The following is a 26,477-nucleotide window of genomic DNA, read 5'->3' as shown; positions in this document are numbered from 1 at the left end:
AGAGGATACTACTTGGTGGTAGAGCTTTGTGCAAGCCCGTATGGGTAGGTACCACCCACACATCAGATATTCTACCGCCAAACAGCAGTACTCAGTATAAAGGGTGACTGAGCCAGTGTAATTACAGGCAGAAGGGACGTAACATCTTAGTTCCCAAGGTTGGTGGCGCATTGGTGATGTAAGGAATGGTTAATATTTTTTACAACGCCATTGTCTATGGGCGGTGGTGACCACTTACCATCAGGTGGACCATTTGCTCATCCGCCAACTGATATCATAAAAAAATATATATTTATTTAAGAAAATACTATAATTACATTAAAATTTTGTATTTTTTTAATCAGTTAGAATAAATTCGAGATAGGATTTGAATAATTTATGTACCTATAGGTTGTTTACATTTTTAACAAATCTCATTAGATACTTTCGTTAACAAATATGAAACGAATGAATAATAAATTGGTCGTTGTTTTTGGCGAATGTTAGTCAAACTTAAATAATAAACTCTATCCGACTTCGTACGATATGAAAAGTTTAAAATTAATATGCTATATTTATATGTGTTAATAATAATATCATACTTTGTCAATTATATATTTTGGATTAGGTATACTGTGCAGCTGATTCTATAGAAATTTGGGACAGATCTCTCGTATAAAGTTTATTTGTATCTTTATAGTTTTGGCAATGTTTGCTTCAAAAGCTAATAGCTAAAGCTAATATGTTTTACGACTATTAAACAAACACAGCATATATAAAAGTTATAACATACATGTATCACAATTATAGTCTGTGCCCATATTCAAGTTATAAAATAAAAAAAAAAGACATATTTTATTATTTCGTGAAACAAAATCTATAGTACGACACAATTCGTAATATCCATCACATAGGTCACATCAGTCTTTATTAATGTTTTTAAGTGAAAATGATCTTTACGGAAACGTAATTATTTGTAAGCCCAGTACATTTGCCAAGTTGATTGTTTTACCTCGTTATAATTTTAACATGCATTGTATGATATACCAAAACGGTGATATAATAAAAGTAATATCTCATTAATGTTTACAGAGAAATCTGTATTTATTCTAAATCTTCAATAGATGACATGACAGTAATTACTTTTATATGGAAAAAGTCAAACTAATTCAAAACCGATTAAATTATTAGTCATGAAAAAAACTCAGTAAAACGAATCAATTAAAAAAAAAACTTCATTTTAAACTGTATGAAAATTGATATTGTTGTAAATAGTGCTGAGCTGAGATTACACAGTTGTTTTTAACACATGTAATGATGTGTTCAGAATCGGGGAAGCATCACTAAATTTCCATGGGCTTAATTTGTGTTTAAATTGTGAACATGTGTAAGAAAGACGAATTTCTAAGTTTCTCCAAAGTTACACAAGTCCAGCTAGCATTTGCCCAGCAATGGGAAATATACCGGTTACTTTACTTTAAAATTAAGCAGCACTCAAAATTTAACTTTTATTAAGCATATTACAAACGCATAAAAGCATATAAAATATACGTTTCATAAAATCTTGTTGACAGTTTCATAATCAGTGTAATTTAAGTATTAAATTCCATGTAATGTAAGGCAGGGACGACAAACTAGTTGGAAGGACGGGGCATTTAATAATTCAATTCAAATGTAAAGACTTGCGCGAACACATTACTTAAAGACTGATGTTGAATTAATGAAAATTATTTATAATATTGTCATTATATTAAGTGTAGGCTTTATTTATACTAATAATAATACACAGAGACATACAGAAAAACAGACTAGTACATTTTTATATGTTATTAGTAACATTCAGTTAGCTGCACGTTCCGACTACGTAGGGATAACGTGGCTGTTTTATACATATTAATTACCAACTACTTAAACGCCTGAATCTAGAATTATGCATTTCATTGCAAGTCAGAAGCCGGAAACAATATAAAGAAAAAATCCTGTTTACAATATAGCTTGAAGTATGATATTACATAATTTTTATATACTTTAAAATTGAACATTTTTTTTTGTTTTTTGTTATTCGATTCACTATAATAACAGTTTCTTTACCAAAATAATAAAATAAATATTACACACAATACTTAGTTGTTTTATATTCTGAACGTGTTTTTAATTGTCTGCATTCGTTTATTATGTGTCCTTTAATAAATACATTTGATTAATTTAATTTAATTTAAATCTGCGCAGGAGTTGATGTCGTGTAGGCGTTGTTGCGTACACAGACGCAGGATATTACGAACTTGAATTGTATCATTTATTTATATACAAATATTTAAATTCGTAATAATTTGGCCGCAAAATTCCACGGTGGTTGCATGTGTGCGGGCCGCATGTTGACATCCCTGATGTAAGGGAACGCGATCCGAGATGCGCCTGAGTTGATTATGAGTAAGAAACCAGTTCCTCATGCAAACAGCGGTCGTGATCCCGTGAGTCATGTGTGAACTTTGTGAATACAATTATGGGATCAGTTTTTAACATAATATAATTAGTATATAAGTAATTTTGTATCATACTATGTCACCGTCCTCGTTCTCGTATTTATTATGTATTTACAAACTATACATATATCAATACAAAAATATCATATATTCAAGTAGGCTCATAAAAGCACTTTTGTATCACGCTACAGTGTTGAATTAAATCTAAAGCTAACTACCTACTACCTAGATGCATCGGTTCGGAAACTAGATTCTACTTAGAACCGCCAAGAAACCCATTAGTTACTCTTTTCCAACATTTTAATTACTGAGTCAGTAAAGTACAATTTTTTTTTTATATATCCAGCCTAGAAATCAAATAGTAAGTCGGCGCTTTTTATCTGTAATATAATCAGTTATATGTATATTGTTTGAATAGTAGTTTTGTAATATAGGGATGAACCGTTTTTTTAAATTAAATAAATAGGCCACCTTATGAAGTTGTTACAACCGCCTTATAGGCGTTTTAAGAAATAATAATCATCCCTTACATCGTCAAAGCGCCACCAACCTTGAAACTAAGAAGCTATGTCCCTTGTGCCTTTAGTTAGATGTGTCACTAACCTTTCAAACCGGAACACAACAATATCAAAGAGTGCTCTTTGGTGATGAGTGGGTGGGTACCTACCAAAACGGGTGCACAAAACCCTATCAAGTACATCAACAATTTGTAGCACCAAATTTAAATAAATAAATAAAATTCTCGTATGTAATAAAATAACACAAATTATTTCGCTTTGTAATATTTAAAAAACACAGAATTATATTTATTCTCGCTGTAATTTATAACGCAACTCATTATTTATTTATATAATACAACTAATCACTTAAGACATTGGTATTGCTGTTGCTATAATTATTCAATTATACGCTTAATTAACATTTAATATATAAGAGTATCTCGGTGATATACGCCTCGGCTTGCGGTGTATCAGATGCATGGTGCCGTTAGCCTTTTGTCATCTCTACATAAAAGCTTAACATCTGGACGGAAATTATGGAACAAAATATTTAGCAACAGTAATTCCACGATAATCAATACTGTGTTTCGAACGTGATTCATTAACGAGCATCTGAACAAACAAGATTATTTTTCTGTGAAATTAGTATTTTTAAAATATTTTGTACTTTAATTGACTAAGTCAATGCTTACTATAAGGTTGATTAGGTCGTATCATTCAATTTAATTCGGCTCACTCACAATGCTCAGTTCTTAAGAAAATCAGTCATTTCGGTGATGCATTGACGTTAAAAATTATAAATTGAATTCTTACAAATCGATCGGCTGTACTGATTTTACAAGCATAATTTTTTCATCAAATATTTTTTATCTCACAACGATTTACAACAATTAAATTCTTCACGTGTGTACAAATATTGTTCAACACATACGCATGCGTAATATTTTAATTAACATTTACGTGCTACACGTTCATCAGTGAGTCAACATTTTGGAAACGAAACGGGGGCTTTAACTAAATGGAAAAACACTTAAAAAATGAATGACGCAACATATATTTTACCAATTCTCAAATTTAAAATGTATTCAAAATTTGCTATTACGGTCGTAGTCTTTCCATCGATTATTTCCTCCTCTTGTCATATTTCTTTCTGTAATTGTAATTCTGTCTGTTTGTTACCTCATAGCACCTAAATCACTTGACTGAGACGTAGCCTGGTTTCTGGATTAATATATATACATTAAAAGAACAAAACTTCCTGTGGTATTACTGGTAGGACCATGGAAAACGCAGCATCAGTATTCCATTTATTTAATTCGGGAGCTGTTTAAAATAAAACCATGACGAAGGTTATTTTAAAATAGGGTTAAAATATTATAGACTTAAAATACAAGAAGACAAAGATACCAATGTATATATATTTGTTATATATTTCAACACGTTTGCTTTTATCACATAATTTTATGTGGTGGATGATAAATTAAACTGACTGAGAAATATAACTTCAAAAGCTATATAAAAATCTTTACGGCAAAAAAAATCTAGCCCGTAACTAATAGTTTAGATCATAACATTATTTAAGAAACCTGCGGTTGGTATTAAATATCCTGCTTTACTATTTATAGAGATCTGACTAAAAATAGACTTGCTGGTCTTTACTTAAGTTTTATTGCTACTTAAGATACAATTTCCCATTATAAGAAAATAAACCTTACAATCAATGCCATAAAGATTAAATTACTTGTGACGAATGGGAATATGTCGAGACGGATGTTACGGGAGAGTTGTTAGAGAAAATAGCTTTCAAATAAACTCGTATAATATATATTATTAATTATTAAATTAAATAACTGTCTTAAGAACTGTAAGCTAAAAAACAAGTTTTCCATCAATAGAATATACAGTCTGTACTGAAAGTAGTCATTTCACAAGGATCAATTTTAGGTCCCTTTCTTTTTTTGATATATGCAAATGACCTCCTAAATGATCTTTCTATGTTAAGGGCATTAGTAATGTTATAATGTTTGTCAATGATAGTCGTTTGTAATTCTATACATACATACATACATACATACATACATGGCGAAGAATTTAATTGATGTCATTTGATAAAGTACCATTTACTTTATTATAGAATTACTATTCATGACACACGCATGCGTAATATATTAGTTATAATTTACGTACTACACATTTATCAGTGAGTCAACATTTTGGTAACTTTTTTAAGTGGACGATAAACAAACTAATTATGATGAAGTAATCAATGCAGTTAGTGAAAATTACTGGTACAGATTATTGACAAGTTGGTATTTAAAACTAGTAATTTAGTTTTTTATGTCAAAAAGTACTGTAGTATTTAATTAAACTTATATAATAGTCAAGTTAATTGTAATCTATATAGAACCGATGTTAGTTTTTTTTTCAAAATCAATTTGGATTCGAAACTTCTGATCTCATCTGAATCCTTAACAGAAACAGTTTTTCTGCAGCGTGCATATATGTGTTCTTGAGATGGATGTTACACTTTTAAAAAATTTGAAGCAAAAAGGTTTCATTTATCTCACAAGTACTGTTGCACGTATTTTCTTTCTGTTAAATATTGGGTTGTATTCATCTTAAGAATATGATAAGATTTTTCTATCTGGCTTAGCAAATAAACATTTGTCAATGGATCTTACAAAAACCGGCTTGTAGACTTTTTTAAACCTTTATCTAATTGGTTCTGGTTTTGATAAAAAGTTTGGCTCATTTCTAGTTGTAAATTGTTGCGATTTAATGGACAAAAGCTACCATCTTTAGAAATCTTAAGCGAAGGTCACTCGCTGACATCCGGAACTGTTTAATTTGTATTCACAGTTCCTGATGCGATAACCGAAAACAAGTTGAGGAAATCATCCAAACTCGTATAGAATAACAGAAACTGCCAGACATTTCCTTCTACATTGAAAGTGGTGGTAATATTACGCGTATGTTTAACAGTAGTCAGGTAGTAAAATTCGATTGCCTCTTTTGACCTCTTGTCCTCGAAGATAGTTTTATGTGCTTTTTATTGAGTGTGAGCAAAGGTTTTCATAATTATTTGTATGTAGATACGACTACATTATATACATTTTTGTATAGCTTTTACTATTGTGGTTTTTCTCGTGGGGAATATTTATTTACATTATAAAGAGGATAATATTTTTTGCTACATGTATTTAAATATGTACATTATTGTGCTTAACTACCGCAACGAGTAGACACTATTGCGAGACAAATTCTAATTATTTTAACAACATAAAGAAAATACAGGAAAATACAATAACTATACTTTAATTTCACTTTACTTTATTTACCTTGCTTACTCGTTAGAATTGTGTTGTTTTTTTACTAATCTCGCGTTTGAAACTCCCCACAATCCAGCTTCCGGTCTATAGAGTATATTATAACATCAGAGCGAGACAGAGAACAGAGAAGGACCTACCCGACATTTGAATATTAAGTTTGAAAATTTTTTTTTGTAGCTCAATCATGTCTCCACACTCTCACACCATAATTCGATATACTTAACAGTCTTTACGGATTAGTTCATATATAACGATTTGCTGCAAAAAATCTATATTAACATTAAAAAGTATATGAAAACACGGTACACACACAAGTTACATATTTAAAGTTAAAGTGGCACATAGACATTAGCGCTGTAAAAGATATGAACCATTCCTTTTACGGCCGATGCGCCACCAATCTTGGGAACTAAGTAATGCCCCTTGTGCCTGTAGTTACACTGGCTCACTGACCCTTCAAACTAGAATATTACTAAGGACTGCTTTTTGGCGGTCAATATGTGATGAGTGGGTGGTACTTACCTAGACGATTTTGCATAAAACCCAAGTAAATAAACTTTACATCGTAATTTAGACTGAAGGATTTCAGATATAATAAATAAATAATAATATAAAGGCTCACCCATGAGGGCCATGAAGAATTGATTGGCGATGCCGCCATGTTGGATGCGCGCGAACCATTGCTGCGGCAGCTGAAGCATATTGCAACTGTGCTTGTTTATTGTATATTTTAATCACTCATCTTAGAGTCTGTCGAACCTGGAAAAAAATAATTGGGTAAATACTTTTTTAATACTCGTAAAATAATAAACCTAAATATAACAATGACATAAGGGGCAACTGGCGATGTAAAAAGTCTAAAAGTCGACCCCTGTCACTTAAAACAACATAAACATTAATTATAGACCTATATACAAGATACTTTCAATAGTTGACATTTTATTAATAATTTATTAGTTTAAAATTTTAATCTTTATCAAACAAAACTAAAGCTTTGGTGAACAAATTACTCATACATAATGAATTTGCAATTATATCACGCCTAGTTTTCGTGATAAGCACTAGACCAGCATCATACTGGTTCCGGTTCACTCCTAGGTCTAGCTAGGTCGCCAGTATATTTATAATAATAATAATCATCATTTATTTGCTTCTACTCATATATTTATATTATGTATTTTTTACAGATAAATTAAATAGTTAGCAAATATAGACAAAATAATTAGTCATCACTGTACGATAAATTAAGCAATAATAATATGTATAAAAAAAATGTGAATTATAGTTAACTTAGTCAAATTTTATAATATGTATATTCGACCTTTTTCAATCGAAGATTTGTATTGTTTTGTACTAGAAAATATATTAACCTGCACGGACAGATAAATTAAATACAAATCAACAATGGAAAGGAATAAAGGCCAAAGCGCCAAAATAGTAGTTTTGAAAATGGGATTTAAAATAAAGTTAGTAAAGCTCATTAACCAAAAGTACTTAAGCCTTTTTTCCTTTCCACTGACAAAATATTGTATTTTGTTTTATTTTTATAAGCTTAGAGGAGTCAAGATGGCCCAGTAGATATCATTTAAACCATAACCGAAGATCGTGAATGCAATCCTATTTAAATTCAAATATAATAGTGATATCAATTTATAATTTTTTTTAAATGGCAACACGAAGACATAATATATTACATTATATCATAATATTGATATAGATTTAATTTTATAGTCATGACGCTCATAATTATGAGTCTTTGTTTACATTAAAATATTCATAGTGAAATCATAAGGCATTTTCAAAGTAATAATTCTTGACAATTATTATTGCTCAGGATTTCATTTGTCACTAATACTAATTAAAAAATAATAATTATATAAAAAACTATTTTTTAATTAGGTAACACTTTTAATAGAAATTTGAAATGTCACGTGACTCTAATATAATTATTATCCCAATGGCATATTGAACTTAGATGAAAAGGAGATTCTAAGTTCAAACCTGAATTGTTGCAAAAATATATACATATTACAAATTAGCGTGGCCGATTTTTTGCATTGTTTTCTTTTTGTTTTATTTAATATAAAATCTTATGTAACGACGACAATATTTATTTTACCCGCTTTTTATAAACACAAATTACCAATTATTCGTAATAATCAGTTAATTTATCGAGACATACGTCTTGGTATGTATTCTTCAAATCTTATTATCTTTTTTTTTAATATAAATAAATTACTACATGAAATTCACGTTCGTCAATGGTTCAGTAGTCTAATAGCACGTGATATAACCTCTTAGATCCCTCGTTCGATAATGTACATGCGTATGTATGTGTAACGTGTGTGCATTTTACGCAAGTAACTCATTTCAACAAGCTTTCGTTTTTATTTCATTTAAATTCTTTTTTTTTTCTACACACTTTGCATCCGTGCGTTTTTAAGGCTGTTTGTAGTATAGTCAAAGACAAAAGACTTTTTCAATATAGAAGCGTTACACTTGTTTGTGGATAGTCAAAGTCAATATCATCGGTTTGGAAATAAATACCTCGGACCTGAGAAGAACTGGCGATAGAAACTCAGCGGTATTTTTTAAGTTTTATGTTTTACAATAACTGTTTTTATATGAAAACAAAAAAAAAATCGTTATCACCTTTAGGCGATCATCTCATTCCCAAGGTGTGCCAACTAAGAAGTCGAAATATGTGTTTGTTTGTTATAGTTCAAGGTTTCTTATCTTGAAACATCATATTTGACGACAGAAGCACAGTTCGATCCTTCTGAGATTTTATGCAATTTATTTCTTATCGAAAATGACTATGGGCAAAGATCATTTACCATAGGACAGAGTCTAAATTTTTGATTTAAGCAATAAAAAAAAAAAATTATCAATTCATAAATTTAATGTGACTACGGAAATCATTTTATTAAATTGACTAGAGTCGATTTATCTAACTAAACTAACAATTGTGAAATCTTGCTTATCTCGAACTATACACGAATGACAGATAACTATGATATAGTTATTGTTACGTGATCGAAGTGTCTGTGGCGTGTCAGACGGGATAAACACGATGCTTTATATATGACCTTTTAAAGAAATAAATGATATTTTCGTATGACAATCATATATCTCTGACTTTTCAATGTCACGCATAATCTGGGGGAATTTGAGGATTTCTTTTGAAGCGTCTTATGATAATTCGTTCAAAGTAATTTCCCGACAAACGAAACGCATCGTTCGTTCGATTTAACTCACCTAACCAGTTTTAACCGGTTCCAAAAACAATTGCTGTATAATTAACATAGTATTTGATTAGATGATCTTTCGTTCCCGTAATAATATAGATAATATAACAATATTAATTGTCGCACGCGGCTTTGGTCGCGTTTTCGGGATCGATTGTTAGGCATTAAAATTTAGTTGTTGATTGGGGTTCAACAAAATTCATCAAATGTGGTTCAACGGTTGGCAGCCATGAAATTGTAACAGTCAGAGTTACTTTCGCATTCATAATATTAGTATAGAGTATATGTAAATATATAGGTAACGTTTTAATGTAAACACTTTTCAATTTCTTCACTGTTAACCTTCAGTGATATTTCTCTCGGCTTATCGACAAGGTCATTCGCATTTCAAATCGGGAATTTAATCTACGATTATTAGGTTGTTACTACTGAAATACAATGCTCTTTTTTTAATATGCCATACGATCCATATTCAAACAGCCATTCATAAAAAATATAGATAAGATGAGAGTAGATCAAATTGATTGAATAGCCACTTAAATTAAAAATACCTACATGTTTATTGTATTATAACGCGTATACATTATACCAAATTCGTCGGATTGTATGTATAATATTGCATAAAAGACAAAGGACAATATTGCGATCGGAATATTCTCAACTTAATTTGGCAGCTTACGTCAATGCGTTCCGAGTTGTCTACACCCAATCTATACTAGACGCGAGAATTTCAATGAGATAAGTCTGATTGCCGACTTTAAGCGTTTTATATCTTGTTAATATTAGTGATGTCACGTACATATACGTCACAATGTGATGTATTTTTATTAAAGAACATAGGCAACAGTCTCGGGTTAAAATGCCAATAAACATCGCTAAGTTTTAACGTTTATGAACATGGCGATTTACATAGTCTTAAAATTGAATCAATTATTATTTTTGTATTTTATTTACCATTACAACATTGTTTGATTTTGAAATCTTAGTTGTTTGAAAAAATATATAATATTTATATTTTCTAAGGTCATCTCTAACGCTTACAAAGTGGTGAGATAGCTTTAAAGTCGCAGTGTAATTTATTCAAAGCAGGATATTGAGTCAATGTATCAATCATATTGTGACATGATTCATACAATATACTCATAACTTCTATAGTATTCATTACAAATTACCCTCTTACTTACATTATATTAAAGTCTATTTAATAAAAGTGCAAATTGGCTTATATTGCCTTACATTATTAGTTAATACACTAAAGTGTAATGTCTAGAGGACAGCTACTGCGGGACTGATTTTGGCGGGATTCGTGTTTGAACGTCGAACTTGAGATGTCAGACCAGACCAGAATAATAGTGATGTTGGCAAAAATCGTTCAATATTCTTTTCTTTTAAGTAATTTCGCATTAAATTCTATGCCTGGGCGACAATTTTACTAACAAATTGTCACCTTATCGCAATCGATACGAAACCCGATTTTCCTATTCTACTAACACAACAATCCAGTTGCAGTTCGGTCGAAGTTAAATCGAAATATAATCGGATCGTAATCGATATAAATAAGTAGTACGATTAAGGTGATGTTCATTTTTTTGAGGAATTGTTCTGTGTGTAGAAGTGGAATCGCCACTAGATTTTATAAGATTTTATTGAAAACTGCAGAGAGGACTGTTATAATCATACAGGGGAATGTTTTTTCGAAGGAAAAACATATTTTTATTGTTTGCATGACTTTTAAACACCATAGAATTGGTTGCATTGCAGTGCATTGAAGTGCCCTCTAGCGGTTGCAACGAGGATAACATAAAATCCTCCAAAATAGAAATATAATATATGTGCCAAGTTTCATAGTGATTAGTTAAACAGTGTTAAAGTCTTTCTGTAAAATAAAATTATAATCATTAATTTTCCTAATTAATAGCATTAGTATGAATATTATATAATTTTAGTACGTTTAATAGAATCGCGTGGGATTTGTTGTAGTAAATTTTAATTATTGTTATGTTGACATTGTGAAATGTTGATAACCGGCGGAAATCGGTTTTGACCGGTGTAATGCGACGCTTGTTTTATCGTCGTCACCAATTGTATTGGATTGATTGTATGGTTTAACAATCTACTGAATTCAATCATTAAGTATGTGTTAATGTCAGTAGTTCAATGAATTTATTTAATGATACAATCACATTACATCATTTGTTTTTATAAATCATCCGTTCGTTGGTAAAGGTTAACATCGTGAGGAAACGTGCACGTGTCGGATGAAAGTTTGACATATATGTATGCACTAAGCAAAAAATTGGAGTAATAGGCTCGTAAAAGAACTTTTGAATTGCCATGTTGCAGTGACATTTTAAATGTAAAGTTACCATCGGTTCGGAAAGTAGACTCTACCGAATAGAACCAGCAATACATACTTAACGTCGGATGCAGTTTCATTTAGACAGACTTAAACTGTTCATGTATACTTAGACGAAATTAGTCCTTCGTATAACACATCTCACGATGCACGGACATCCTGTACATTATTTGTATAGATAGATAGTTGTTTATTGCACAGTCACTTCCACCAACCCGCATTGGAATATGCTCCAAGCCTTCTCTTCAAAGGGGGAGGAGGCCTTAGCCCAGCAGTGGGAAATTTACAGCTTGCTAATGTATTGCACACGAGACGTTAATTCTCCATTACCTTGGGAACTAAGATGTTATGTCCCTTGTGCCGTAGTCACACTGGCTAGCTGTTAAGGCTGAAAGGATATCTGATTAGTAGGTGGTACTGAGGTTTGCACAAAGCCCTACTATCAAGTAAACATTAAAGAATGACAGAAGAACTTATCACATAAAGTTATTATTGTTTAATAAACATTTATTTCCCAATAAACTTAGGGATTTATATTTAAAGAAACAGACAGAGGATGAATGAGAAACTACTACTAATAAATAAATATATTTAAAAAAAAACACATTGAAAAATATTTACCCACAGTTCTACATATTAACTTGTGTATTGTAATCAAATCAAAATAAATTTTGACTCTGATTAAGACTATTGTACCATCAATTATCAAGTTTATTAATTTATTATGTCAATTTGACGTTTAACTGTCATCCGTCAGAATGCGGATTCCACCGAAAACAACCGGCAACGAATTAGACAGTTGGTCGACACAATAAATTCGTTTTATATTTATAAAATACATAAAATGTATATAAGATTATGTATAAAAACCATTGTGCTATTTTTTTATAATTTCTATAACCTTGTAATTAATAATAACGTTATAATAGGTTGTTGAGTTGATTGTTTTTTTTTATTATGTAACTTGGCAAACGGGGTAATGGACCACTCGTTGGTAAATGGATACTATCACATAGAAATTGGAGCCGTAAGAAATAATAACCGTTTCCAACAAAATGTACCACCAAGCTTGGGAGCTCAGATATAGTTTCCCTCGCGCCCTTTAACGCGGAACATAACTATACCGAATATTGCTGTTTGGCAGTAGAATATGATTTGATGAGTAGATGGTACCCAAACGGACTAGTACAAAGTCCTACCACCAAGTAATTTTGTAATAAGTCTAAAGTCTAAATATCTGTGAGATTTTATTAAAATGTTCACATTCTATATAATATAATTCAGTTACAGTAAAATTATAACAAGTAGTATTAGTAATAAATGAAAATAACCCTAAGTAGAACTCCAAAGGAACCGGGAAGAACTACAGTGAGTGCTATTCCATAAAAACTCACTCCGTAATTACGTATCTCACTTGTCAAATGTTGAAAACATTTAGGGTGTTACGCATGTGAGTGACCTCACATGCGTAACACCCTCAATATTACAAAGTAATAGTTAAGTTACTCGAATATGATAAGAATATTGAAATTACATAGACGGCTCGCTACAGAGAATTTGTATAAACTTTTGGGGATTATAATGTTCCGCGTGCTCCATCTGATAATAATTTAATCTGAGGGTAATTTTTTATTTTTATTTAAATGTAATTATTATAGTCGATGTCTCTTGTCAGTCTGTAATATTTCTCGATCGTGTTTCGTCGTAGGTCTTGCGTTTTTTTTTAATCTAGAAAAATAACCTCGAATTATAAATATAACATTATTTTGTTTTTTGTTATGTAAATTTCTTAAGGATATATTTTAAAGGGTTTTCAATGACTTTTATGGAATATTTTATTGCATTAGTACTTATTTGAATTTAGAACAAATGAACATTTGTTCTAATTTTTATAATGATCAGCTATTGGTCAACTTAAATCGGATCATGTGAACCAAAAATTTGTTAACATTAAAATAAAATCAAAATATACTTTATTCAAGTGAACTTTTAAAATAAAGCTATAACCTAAATCAGTGTAGCTGTACTTGTTTTTTTTTAATCTGAAATATCTTACCAAGAATAATCGCAAAATTCCATACAAAAATTCCGTTATGAAGGGAGATAGCGCGTGTGCCCCAGTAACTAAGGCACCATGTTTGTTGAGAGCTCGACAAATGTATGTGTCTTGAGAAATATTAATACATGAGCTTATTTCCTGATGTTTCATGGATTTTGTTGTTGGTAGTTTATGGTTATACATAATCTGAACCTGTATGTTTTACTAGAGCGTATTACATATTTATATATGAATATTTAGTTTTAAAATATATAAAATAAACTTATCTGAAACTTAATAATATTTTTACGGTATATTTGTAAAGCAATAAGTCTGTTAATATACCATTGCTGATCAAAAGAGTCCAAATTCAACACAAGAGATCAAATTCTCTCAATGAGAAGTTTTCGAGTGTATTCCACGAAATCATGGTGGAAAACGCTCCAATGAACGCAGAAATTGTTCGATATATTGATACCAATGTAGAAGAATTTCATCCAACACATGCAGACAGACAGGCAGACAGTCCTGACAATGTTTACCTTAATAACCGAATTTTATGTACAAAGAGCTGAGATGGCACAGTGCAAATTTAAACCGAAAATTTCAGATTCAAACATGAGCACCACTGGCTTCAAATATATATATAAAATTGTGTTGATATATCATATTTTAAGGTACAATTTATTGAATTAATTTGTAACAAATGACCTTATTTTGTGATAGCGGTCTTATTGAAGACAGCTTTAAAGCGGAATGTACTAGGGACGCATGATCAACGCTAGTTATGTCAATTAATTAATGTCCAGTTACTATATTCAAGAAACGATTCGTTTACGAGGCTTAATTCAGAAGTTTCGAAGCCAGGGATGTGTCGTAAGTACTTAAATGAACGAATTTGATTGAAAAACTATTGAATTGGCAACGATTTCAAAATGGGATCATAAAATATGGATTTTATCTTAGAAATAATTAGTAGATAATTATAAAGTTTAATTGTCTACGCAATTAATATCGAATAAATTAACTTATTATGCATTTTTGCAAATATACATAATTATTGTCGATATAACTTTTGTTAATTTTTTCAATTATCAAGTGAATATTATTTATTTATGATTTCTGATAACACAGATTCATAATGAACATACTTCAAGGGTTATGCTTATGGTACTTAATTTAAATACTATTTTTTTTAATTTTTAATTATATTATTGCATTTGTGCCGTTTGCAGTTAAAAAAAAATATTTATTATAAATAGTAAAATCAAATGATTTTACTATTTTAGATCTCGTAGTAGGTAGGAAGGCTTGTTAAATTTTCCCAGAGAATCGGAATGGCGATTCAACGGAGAAATGCTGTTAGAATTCTTGTCACCATTCCACGCGGTCGTGATGCGTACAGATATTGATTTAAGCCCTTAAAATAAGTTATATAATTTACTTCAATATTAACTGTCATTTTGCTTAAAACTTGTACAATATTTATTTTTAAATTAATGCCAATATTATTTCTCCAAAACCAATTTCGGTCAAGGATTGGATTTTTAATGAAGTAAAGCTGCTAAAATGGGGAGAATTTCATTGAGATTAGACACATGCAGGTTTCCTGACCATGTCAGGAACTTCGGTGCCTAGAACGAACGAATTATAAACATAAATTAAGCACATGGGAATTCAATAGCTTCCTACGTTTGAACTCGCAACTATCTGTTTTACATTTACTGGAGTTATATTATATATAGTGATGGAACAAGAAAATATTTTAAATAATTGCTTATCTCTATTTGAAATATATCGTTAATTTAATTTCGAAAAATCCTTAACCCGAAGACGAGATGTCGCGTGAAAGATCTTTCACACGCACATCAAGTAGGGTCACGCAGTCACACAGATTACAAATAAACAAATAAATTTGAATAGACCATTTGATCTTGTGTGTCAACACAGTTACATAATCATTTGTAATAACACAAGCGTAAAGATTGAATAATTTTACCATTCTCTTTGCGTATTATATGGTGTGCCAAGTTTTAGGGATAAAAAGTATCTTATGTGCATACAGAAGTTTTAGTAAGTTTTTTTTAACAATATTTGGATTTATTTAGAGGAAAAAACGGTTGGAGGTTGGTCGTCAGGTCGTGAAAACTCTCAAAATAGCCATAGATTACATATCTTGCGGTATACTTAAGAAAACATAAGCGTGTAATGACGTCACTCGTTTTGGCTCGTTACGATTTATGTCATAGAGAATCTGTGGACTGTATATCGCATTAATGTGGATTAATATGTGGTGGTATGTGGTATATTACAGTGGGGTAACACGTCACTTCTATAAACATTTTACAATAAAAACATACACACACACACACATGATCGCGCTCTAACTGTATGAATGAAATGCCGAATGAACTGGCACATCTGTTTCGTAATCTTGTATAGTCTCAACTGTTTTTTTTCTTAGATATAAAAGGTACAAAGACTTTTCTCAGAAAGGTTTAATTCATTATTACACCTGGTTTCTTGGGATTAGTAACTCAAATTTGTTGAGATATTATTTGGGCTTTTGTTTTATTTATGTTTTTTCAAATTGTAAAGTAGGTAATAAAAGTGAAAAAGTATATAAAATTAAATTAATAAATAACATATACATTGTTATCGTTAGGTCTGTATAATATGTTTTTAATCAATTAATTATAACGTAGAAGAATTATTGCCCACAGATAGAAATAAAATTGTTGAACAAACTGAAAAAAAAACAATGTTTTTTTTAAAAAGTATTACGTTGTGTATATATAATATGTTCTAAAAACAAAAAAAATATTAGATTAAATTTTTATAATTTAAAAGAGAGAATATTTTTTAGTTTATTATTAATATTTATTTAAAGTTGAGTTAATTGAATAGCGTAAAGAAAAATATTTAACTAAATTCGCCATTTGCGTCTTTGCGTTTTGTATTAGTATCATAACAATTCTACTTAATGCATTTCGATGTGTTTTGCAATGTTGATATACGTAACGTTTGTTGAATGTTTGATGTATAGGAATTAAAATTGCGTTTTTTTCCACGGGTAACGACACTGACCTCACATACAAACTGGTTTTATTCTTTTTATAATTTTAAGACTAGAGTTCGATTTATTTTTTCCTTTTTACCTAAGACATATAATTTATATGATGTTTAAATACGAAACTAACTGTATCTATGTCTGTCTGTCTATGACGCTGATAAACTACAGAACCGAATTTGATAAAATTTGGTAAGAAGCAAGCTTGTACTCCTGGGGCAAGGCGGGTTTGTATATACCTAAAAGCCGCCTGGATGGAAGATAAGAAGTCCAGCTTTATGAAGTATGTCATATACAAGGAGGAAGTTATTAATGATGATTAGATGAGAAAGAGAAAGAATCAAGGGTAAGAAATAAGATACTATAATGGTCTAAAATGTATATCTTATCTCCATTGAAAGCCCAAGCCACGGAAAACTAGGTCACTGACCATATTAAATAAAACTCAAGTTTCTATGTTCTTGGTCTCGTAATGTATTTCTTAGCGCTTTTGTATTATTGACGTCACAGACTTTTAAAAAAATTCTTAGTTACAATTAAAGGCAATTAGTTATATATATTTATTATTGGAAATATATAAAGTAGTTTTAGTAAATCGTGTAAGAAATAAAAAATAATTATCAAGTAAGATAAAATCCGATCGGCGTGTTATTTGTAAGTAATCCAAATTTCGACGTAGTGTTACGCTTATAAGTAAACGAACATCTTTAAATTTAGCATACTTTGCTTTAAAGCGCTTTTAAATTTTTCTCAAAGTATAACTACTGTGTTTCGAGCAGGATTCCCCTATTTCATGACATTTTAACAATTATTTTCCTAAGGAAGTATAGCTATACCTACTTATTGACTTGAAATTATACGATTGTATCTCGATAAACTCATCAAGAATACAATCACATCATTTAAAGTTACGTAAAAATACCCACCGACTTTAAAGTACTATTGTGCACAAGAAAATTGAACAATTCACGCTTGACAATAATAGACCTGTAAGTTGCTTTAACAGTACTTAAACATAGTGGGGATAAATTAGGAATAAATTATTATTAAGCAATATCCAGATAAAAAAATATATTATTAATACACCCAGTCCTAATATTACATAAATTTACAGATATCCTACAACAAAGACGAATTCGGAACAAGTATTCAAATGAGATGAGATTTTGATATTTTATACCTTGACCTTGATTAAATAACATTTGAAGATTTTAGTTCAATCACGTTATTGCTAATATTTTATTCGACGAATTAGAAGTGCACGTAATCAATAATAGCACTATAATTGTATTGACTGAGATTATCTTAATAGTCATTTTCAAGACTTTTATAGCTTTAAAATTATCGAATAAGTCATATTAAATAATTATAAATCATTCACAGTTACTTAAGTATGAATAATAATAATAATTCATGCAGACCTTTGGGTCATTTGAGGCCAGTTTGGGGCCTTTTTCGAAGTTCGAAATTCGAACAGACAGGGGTGCCCCGGGCCGCGTGTCGTTATTGTTAAAAAAGAAACTGTGTGTTGTGTGTAATTATTATTATTTTTAAACAAACATTCAACAAAATATTTGTAGTAGTGATTTTTTCGGACAAGCTAAAGAATATTAGTTGTTAAATCTATAAAATAAAAGAACAGTATTTGGATGTAAAATACTAAACAAAAACAGAGTTTAATGGTTGTGTGGAATATTTTAAGTGTAGGATTAAGGGAACGATGACGAAAGGTTGACTACAATATGAGATTTTTTGTTCTTATTAAGTATAAAAAAAGGTTAACATTCACGGGGCATTTCTTTGTCATTTTGGAGTAAATTCGAAAATGATATCGAAATAGTGTAACTTTTAGTCTAGCTAAAAATATATATTCTTGTTTTATACTTTGTTCTCAGAAAATTTTGATTGCGGCTCTGGATGTGTTATCGAAATAGAGGTCAATATATTACCAAAACGCTTAAAAATATCGACATGTTATAATAGCGAACCTCTTTATAATAAACTATGCCACAAGTATAAATTTTATTTCGATAAACGTAATAAATCCAATGGAAAGTCGAAAAACAATATCTATCAATATGATAAACAAAAGCTATAACTCAATGCTTGAGCAGACGAAAACTTATTTTATTAACATCATTTAGTATGGGATTTATTCAATAATACTATATTTAAATATGTACTTACGATTCTGTCACTCGTGTACCACCATTCATTATTAATTATTCGCACAGTTCAGTCGAGTAAGTATAATTTAAGTTACTTTCTCTTAAATTTCGTCGATTAACACACAAACTCGACTTAAACACTAAAAGTTAAAACGATCCGAAATAAATTATATTCTTTTAATTTATTTAAACTTTTATTTATTTAATCACTGAAATATAAACTTCTCGTCAGTGAGATCGACCGAATAATAAAAATGGATAATAGTTGCGCGTGCGCACGTACATTCTCTGCGGATGCACGCCGCTCACTAGACGCCCGGTTCATTGGTTGGTGTTATAAATTAAAATGTAAACAAACAAAAACCCACTTCCTGTCCGCCAAAGAGTGTCCGTATTATCTTTCTTTCTCCCTCCGTCTTACACATATTTCTGAGCTTTTTTTTTTATTCTTAATTAGGTAGTTTAAATATATCTAGTAATCAATTTTATAAAATATTGTTTGGCTTACAAAAGTTCACAAATTCAAGATGTTGTTGTTTAATCAAGCATTGAAAATTTCAAGATTCCTAGGTCACAGTGGAACCGAGATATGTGGGATTCCCACTCTCTAAAAGCTTTCGCGATTGTTCGCCCTCGGCACGAATCGTAGAGCAGACGCATTCCGAGAAGGAGGGTTATAAGGGTCATGACCCTACCAAAATTGTATAGGTACGTCGAAATAAAAAAACATTCTAAATCACGCGAATCACCGAAATTGTATTTCGTCTATATGTTAAGACCTCAAAATACTTTGTTGAGATCATCCAGAGTTAAGTCCATATGATCTCATAAACTTTGCTATGTAATAAAACGACATAATTTAATTTGAACAAATGTCTGTGTCTATAATCGCTCCTGTTGGAGAGGCCGCGGTTCGTTTTCATTTACCTGTCGGTAATCCTGCTCCGTCCGTGCCTCGCTACTCAGAGCTTTCGAAGTGTGAAAGAGTAGGAAAGCAAATAAAATTACGAAGCAAATAAATAAAGATATGGTTAATATTATTTTCTTCGACTTAAAACACCAATACATATAACATATATTTTTGCGAACTTTCGTGATAATTAGTCAAATAAATACTCGATAAACTTCAAAGATACTAGTCCACATCAACTTCTCATGGATTCTGCTCTGCGGTAGTGTAAAGTAAGGAATACTTGAATAAACTATAATTTGTGTGTCGAGTTATTTTAAAAATGAACAATTCCTGTCGTATGATATTTTGTCAAACTAATTTCAGGGAGTATAATAACAATGGCCCAAACTGGTCTATCATTTTACGGTCAGTATTATACAGTAGGTATAGAAATAGTTACCCTTCACTTCACGCAAGGTTTTTTTTATATTAAAATTCCATGTTTGTAACTTTGTCGATTCATAATTCAAATCATCTGCTAAAAAACATTAATAAACAAATAATATTATTATAAATGTTGGAAAAGAGTACTGAGTTGATTGCCGGTTCTTCGGAATTAGAAATTAAATTCCGAACGGATTTAAAAACAGCTTACAAAAACCATACCATTTGAATAAAGTATATTTTAATTGATTTTATTGATATTTAAATAATAAGCAGGAGATAGGCTTAAAAAAAATAAAAATAAAAAGTCGTAATTTTTAATCTGTATATCACGTGACCTAAAACACGTGGTGTGACGTCATATAGACAAAAACTGTCAGTTCAATGTAAACGAGGTACATAACTATTAATTTTCATAGTAATTGTAGATTATGTTACTATCAACTTTATTTATACATACCTATACATAAAAAGGGCAAAGTAATATTAGAATTTAATAAGGCGAATTTACTAACATTTAAAAAATCCCTCACATAAATACAATCGAGTTTTAGTTGATAAGCTATTTTATTATTTGTTTTGCGAGTTCCGAGAGTTATGCAACTTTTCTGGAGTTTTAATGCTAGTATGTGTACAATCAGAAACTACACACCAACGATAGCGATTGTAATTCATTATTTTCCCAAAAAAAACACCAAATATTTATAGCTGTTAACGTTGAATGATTGCCGGTCGACTGTTGTTTATAACAATGTGACGTCACCAAAATGACTGGCAACATCAACTTTTCCGGAAATAAAAGAGGCTTAAAATTTTATTTTATGGCAAGAAAGCGTGTTTATTTAGTCGAAATATATTTTGTGGCCTTTTATTAGGAAAACAATATTTTAAAGTACTTTTTCAAACATAGTAACATAAACCCTAATCATTGACACTATCACATTACTCAGTATTGTTTCTGTTTTACCTAAATATTAAGTTGATAATGAAAGGGATCCGGTATCGTTTAATGGTCTATCATCACTTAAAACCTTTTCTTCCTTTCTCTCTTGAAGTTTATCTATAAATTCCTTCACGTCTTAGTAACGCAAATGCAAACATATTACAAGTAGCATTACTATGAGAATTCATGATTCAAATGCATTGATATGTTATCTGAAGAACTGTTAGCTATATGAATTCATTTGAGTATCGTTTGATATCTCTGAAACTGCTGATCTTAATTGCATAGATTATACAGCAGTTTACAATTAAATAACTTACTAATGTTATTTATTAATAAAACTTATTTAAACAACGGAATGTATTATTAATGATAACGTATTTATTATAACTAATGTTGGCTCAGTTCTCTAGAATCTAGCTTAGAGGAAAATAATATTCTATTCTACTCTTGCTAGCTTTGATATACCAATAATAAATACAATATAATTATAAAAAATGATAAAATTAATTTTATGTTCAGAGAACTTCTTTACTTTATTTAGGGCAACCAAAATACCTACTCAAGGTAGCTAAACAAAGTAATAGGATTTGAATTAGGTGTCGTCTTAACGGTTACTTAAAGGTTACTAAGACAGATAATCTATTCCAACCATTACAGGAAAAAAGCCAAATAAACAACATTTGACAACAAATTGACGCGATATCATTGGTTGGGATATCGATTAATCTATGGTATTCACTATGGATTTGCGAAAAAATGGCGTTCTGAACGTCGAAGCAACTGTTATCGGAATTTTGGAAGCAAATTTAAAGTGGAAATAAGTAGTTAAGTGTAATAGTGTTGTATTATAAATAAAGATTTATTATTCTTACACTCTCAGTAGTGCACAATATAGCTGAGTTATTAGCAAATCGCGTTTGTTTATCTTTTTTCCTACTTCCATTGAAATAGGCTTTTTGCATTACGATGCCATAAACATTAATATACCGTAATTTAATGAATATAAAAAACAATTTAAATACAATTAAGATATAAAAGAGGGCTATAATATAATGAATGATTAACTAACTTAAGATAAAAACAAAAACGAGTAATATTAAGGGCATGTCCTTGAAGCAAGATTAGTTTCATATTGCGATATATGTACAATGTTCCTTCTAAATTCGAATAGAGTATTTGAAAAAATATTTTTTTTTTTTAGTCTATGAAAAGGCAAAACAAAGGGAAAATTCAGTGCTATGAGCATCATCAATAAGAAAATGTTGATTTGAAATTAAATAATTGCAGAATAAACTACGAGCCGAGATGGCCCAGTGGTTAGAACGCGTGCATCTTAACCGATGATTTCGGGTTCAAACCCAGGCAGGCACCACTGAAATTTCATGTGCTTAATTTGTGTTTATAATTCATGTCGTGCTCGGCGGTAAAGAAAAACATCGTGAGGAAACCTGCATGTGTCTAATTTCAACGAAATTCTGCCACATGTGTATTCCGCCAACCCGCATTGGAGCAGCGTGGTGGAATATGCTCCAAACCTTCTCCTCAAAGGGAGAGGAGGCCTTTACCCCAGCAGTGGGACATTTACGGGCTGCTAATGTAATGCTAATGTAATAAACTATGTTCGAAATATGAAAATTAAAATATGTGTTCTCTTCAAATTATCAATCGTGATTATAATCGGAGTTTGATCACGGGAAAAAAGTGCTCTCTACACTGTAATCTACATAAATTTGAATGCGTAATTTCTTATCATCGTAAATTGCTTTTGATATGTGAGTGCAAATTTTTCCCGTGGTTTTTTTTTCCTAGAACATATAAAACAGCTATATTATCATTAAAGGATCTATTTGTTAAATTCATTCCAAGTTTAAACCTGTTAAAAATCAAAGTAAGAACCAAAAATTACTTCATATTAATATTCGAATGTGGTTTATATACGGCCAGGTTGTGAGAAATGGTAATGAAGGCTTCAAAGATAGTTAAAGTGCTTTAAGAGACACTTGTCTTTGATAACGTCAGGGGAAATTTGCTGATACTTGATATTGAGCACCCATTTCTAATTGCAATCGGTATACCTACTAAAAAAAAAATGATATATGTTAGGATCCACCAATAACATCCTCTGTCTCAAATTTAGAGAATTAATTTAAAAAAAAAACTGTCATTGTATTGCATTGTTAGTGAACTTCCACGTTTTTTTTTTTTTGAAAAATTGTATAGTTTCAGTTTGTTTTTTCATTGGAAAGGCAGATGTGCAAATGTAGATGTTTATGTTTTATTGTTGTTGGCGCTAAAAGTGTAAATTAAATTAAAAACCAGTAGAAATGTACATTGCCATAAATAATGCTTTTCATCCATAAATCAATAATAATAAAGGCGTTTGGTATTACTAAAATTTAAAATCACAGATTTAAAGATAGGTATTATAATGTCAAATATTTTGCAAATAACATCTCATAATATTTGGTAGAAATCGTTAGACTTTGTTTGTATTACCTTAAAAGTTTCTTTTGGTAATTATTTAAAAAAAACAAACACGATTTTAATAGTATTGTTTCTGTGCGAATGGAATATTAATGATGGCAGAGTTGTTTAATATACCCCATATGGTATGATAGTATAGCAAGTTAATATTTAAAAATAAACAAAAATGGATGACTTTTTGTAATCCGATTAAGAAAATTCCAGATGAATAAAAGTTATGTAAGTTAAGAGCCGAGATAGCGCAGTGATTGCAGGTTCAAATCCAGGCAAGCACTTTTCATGATTCACAATTTTCATGCGCTCAATTAGTGTTTATAATACATCTCGTGAGGACACAAACATAGCGAGGAAACCTGCATGTGTCTAATTTCAATTAAATTCTGCATGTGCATCCACCAACCGCATTGGAGCAGCATTCTACTTACACGGAGAAGAGGCCCAGCAGTGTGACACTAATATACTGTTACTTTACTTAACGTTACCTTAAAAGTTATTATGTGTAAATTTAACAAAATATGTCCAAAATGAAACTCCGTAATGATCACAATCACATTCTTTATTTTTCTCCTTCACTTTTCATTCCTTCTTTTGTTTTTCCTTCAACGCTCAAAACCGAATGAATCAAATTACCGTATGTACCCGCACACATTTTTTTGCCATTCACAAAATATATTTACCGGCAGTCAATAATCTTTTATTGTCAATAAAAATATAAAAAATAAATTGAAAAATAATAATTTAAAACATTAAATAAAAGTCGGCTTACATATGTTAATATGTTTTATATTTTATGACATATTTAAATAAGATAGTTATAGAGGGTTTTTTCACTAAGTGAATATGTCACCCTCGTCATTATATACAGTTAAATACATTTCTCACATCACATATTAGTACAATACAGTCATAGATAAGGCTTTCTAATTTCTATTTTTGAGAGCTAAATTTACAAAGGGAGCTGTTATCGCTAGTCGTGGTTATAATATTGGTGTTTATAATAGCATTTTAGCTTCTCCATTGTCTAACGAAGCTAAATCTGTATATAAATAAGATAGTTGTATTAACAAAGAGTGCGTGAAAATGGTCGTTCTTGTTTTGGCAAACTTTAAACAAACTTACTACTAATAAGATATTCGTGCACAATTACCAAATCCAATTAAAACTCCACTTTACTCAAATAGGCTCATGCACCGTTCCTCGTTCAACAAGATTACATTAAATTAAAAGTTGTGTGATTAAGAATGTAACCGAAATGATACCGAACAGAACTGACAATTTCCAACATATTCGAAATCAAACTTAATCAAATACAATTGAAATATTATATTTTGTTGCACGGAAATCAATGAATGCTTAATCTCAAGCTTTTTATTCATCTATTCTATCGAGAAATACGCCTTATTAATAAATATTAATTGCTAATATATTTATTAATTCTTCGTAATTCTATAATGTGGTAAGTTACTTAAGTGCGATATTCTATCTTGACACTCATCACGTTTCAATAATGATTGAGTTTACAGAGAAAAACAATATCATATTATCTTTATAATTACGAGTAATTTTTATTGACTTTGACGTATGTTTTTTAAATTTAAACAATATTTAATTATATTTATGTATTTCTGATAATCGTTTCAATGTTCTTGGTGGTATTTTTGATATACAAAAAATGGTTTTGTGAAGAAATTTTTAAATCGCTTTTAATTAAAAAAATGTTATTCAATTTCCATTAAGGAAATAAAATTGTATATTCTTAGGATGGCCGCAAGTTTAAACAACGATAATCTTCCAGATTCATTTATTAACACTATTTATTTTACCCACTTATCCGTGTTTCACAATAAAACCCGTATTATCCAAATCTCGCCTATAATTCTAATTATTTAAAAATAATTAGAATTATAACAAACAACAAACTTTTTCTTACCGGCCAGTATCAGATATTCGGCCAGTACTAATCGTGAAAAATTAAAATATTACATTACTACATATTCTAAAAATAGTCGATCGACATTCGATCGTTAATTAAATTATTCTAATAAATTATAGTTATACAATTTATAAAAAAAAACTCTAACAATATATAGTATATTGTTTAATTACATAACATGAGCGCTTGTTAAATAATTACTTTACAAACATTGTCTGTTTTTGGTAAGCTTGTTGGCACCTTGTCCTAATATTTCTTTCAACCCACACATTAAGCATTTCAAAGTGATGATTTAATCCATAGACAAGAACGTTTTTTTCTTATTTATTATTTATTCTACGATCGTCATGTAATAGATAAGGAATATGCATTGACTAAATTGATAATTAGGCCTTAATTTAAATGATACTAGTATCAAAATTGCTTATCATTCTAATTCGACTTCCAACATTTCACGGCTTTAAAGTGAGATGAGTACGGAATCCCGGTGTCACCAGCAATTATTGTCTATTGTTTTATTGTTGCGGTTAATAAGTATATTAATCTTAACCGCAGTTAGTATGTACAAATACTGGCAAGGATTTCTGAGTTTGCTTGTTTTTATAAT

The 26,477-nt window shown here is 30.3% G+C and overlaps 1 protein-coding gene across 1 annotated transcript in view; it reads right to left on the bottom strand.

The window, feature by feature from the left end:
- Nucleotides 1–19,466, bottom strand: part of LOC125073396 (solute carrier family 2, facilitated glucose transporter member 8-like) — a 35,404-nt gene extending 15,938 nt beyond the window's left edge. Inside the window, exons 1-2 of the mRNA XM_047684212.1 lie at nt 19,191–19,466; nt 6,914–7,050 (exon numbers count right to left, since the gene is read on the bottom strand). Coding sequence (XP_047540168.1) covers nt 6,914–6,992 — 79 coding nt within the window. The 5' untranslated portion in view covers nt 6,993–7,050; nt 19,191–19,466. The remainder of the gene's footprint in view (nt 1–6,913; nt 7,051–19,190) is intronic.
- Between the last annotated feature and the right edge of the window lie 7,011 nt (nt 19,467–26,477).

Source organism: Vanessa atalanta, chromosome 24 (assembly GCF_905147765.1).
Source record: "Vanessa atalanta chromosome 24, ilVanAtal1.2, whole genome shotgun sequence".
Lineage (NCBI taxonomy): Eukaryota > Metazoa > Arthropoda > Insecta > Lepidoptera > Nymphalidae > Vanessa > Vanessa atalanta.
Note: the sequence above shows the minus strand (reverse complement) of the source record. Positions and strands in the feature narration are given on the sequence as shown.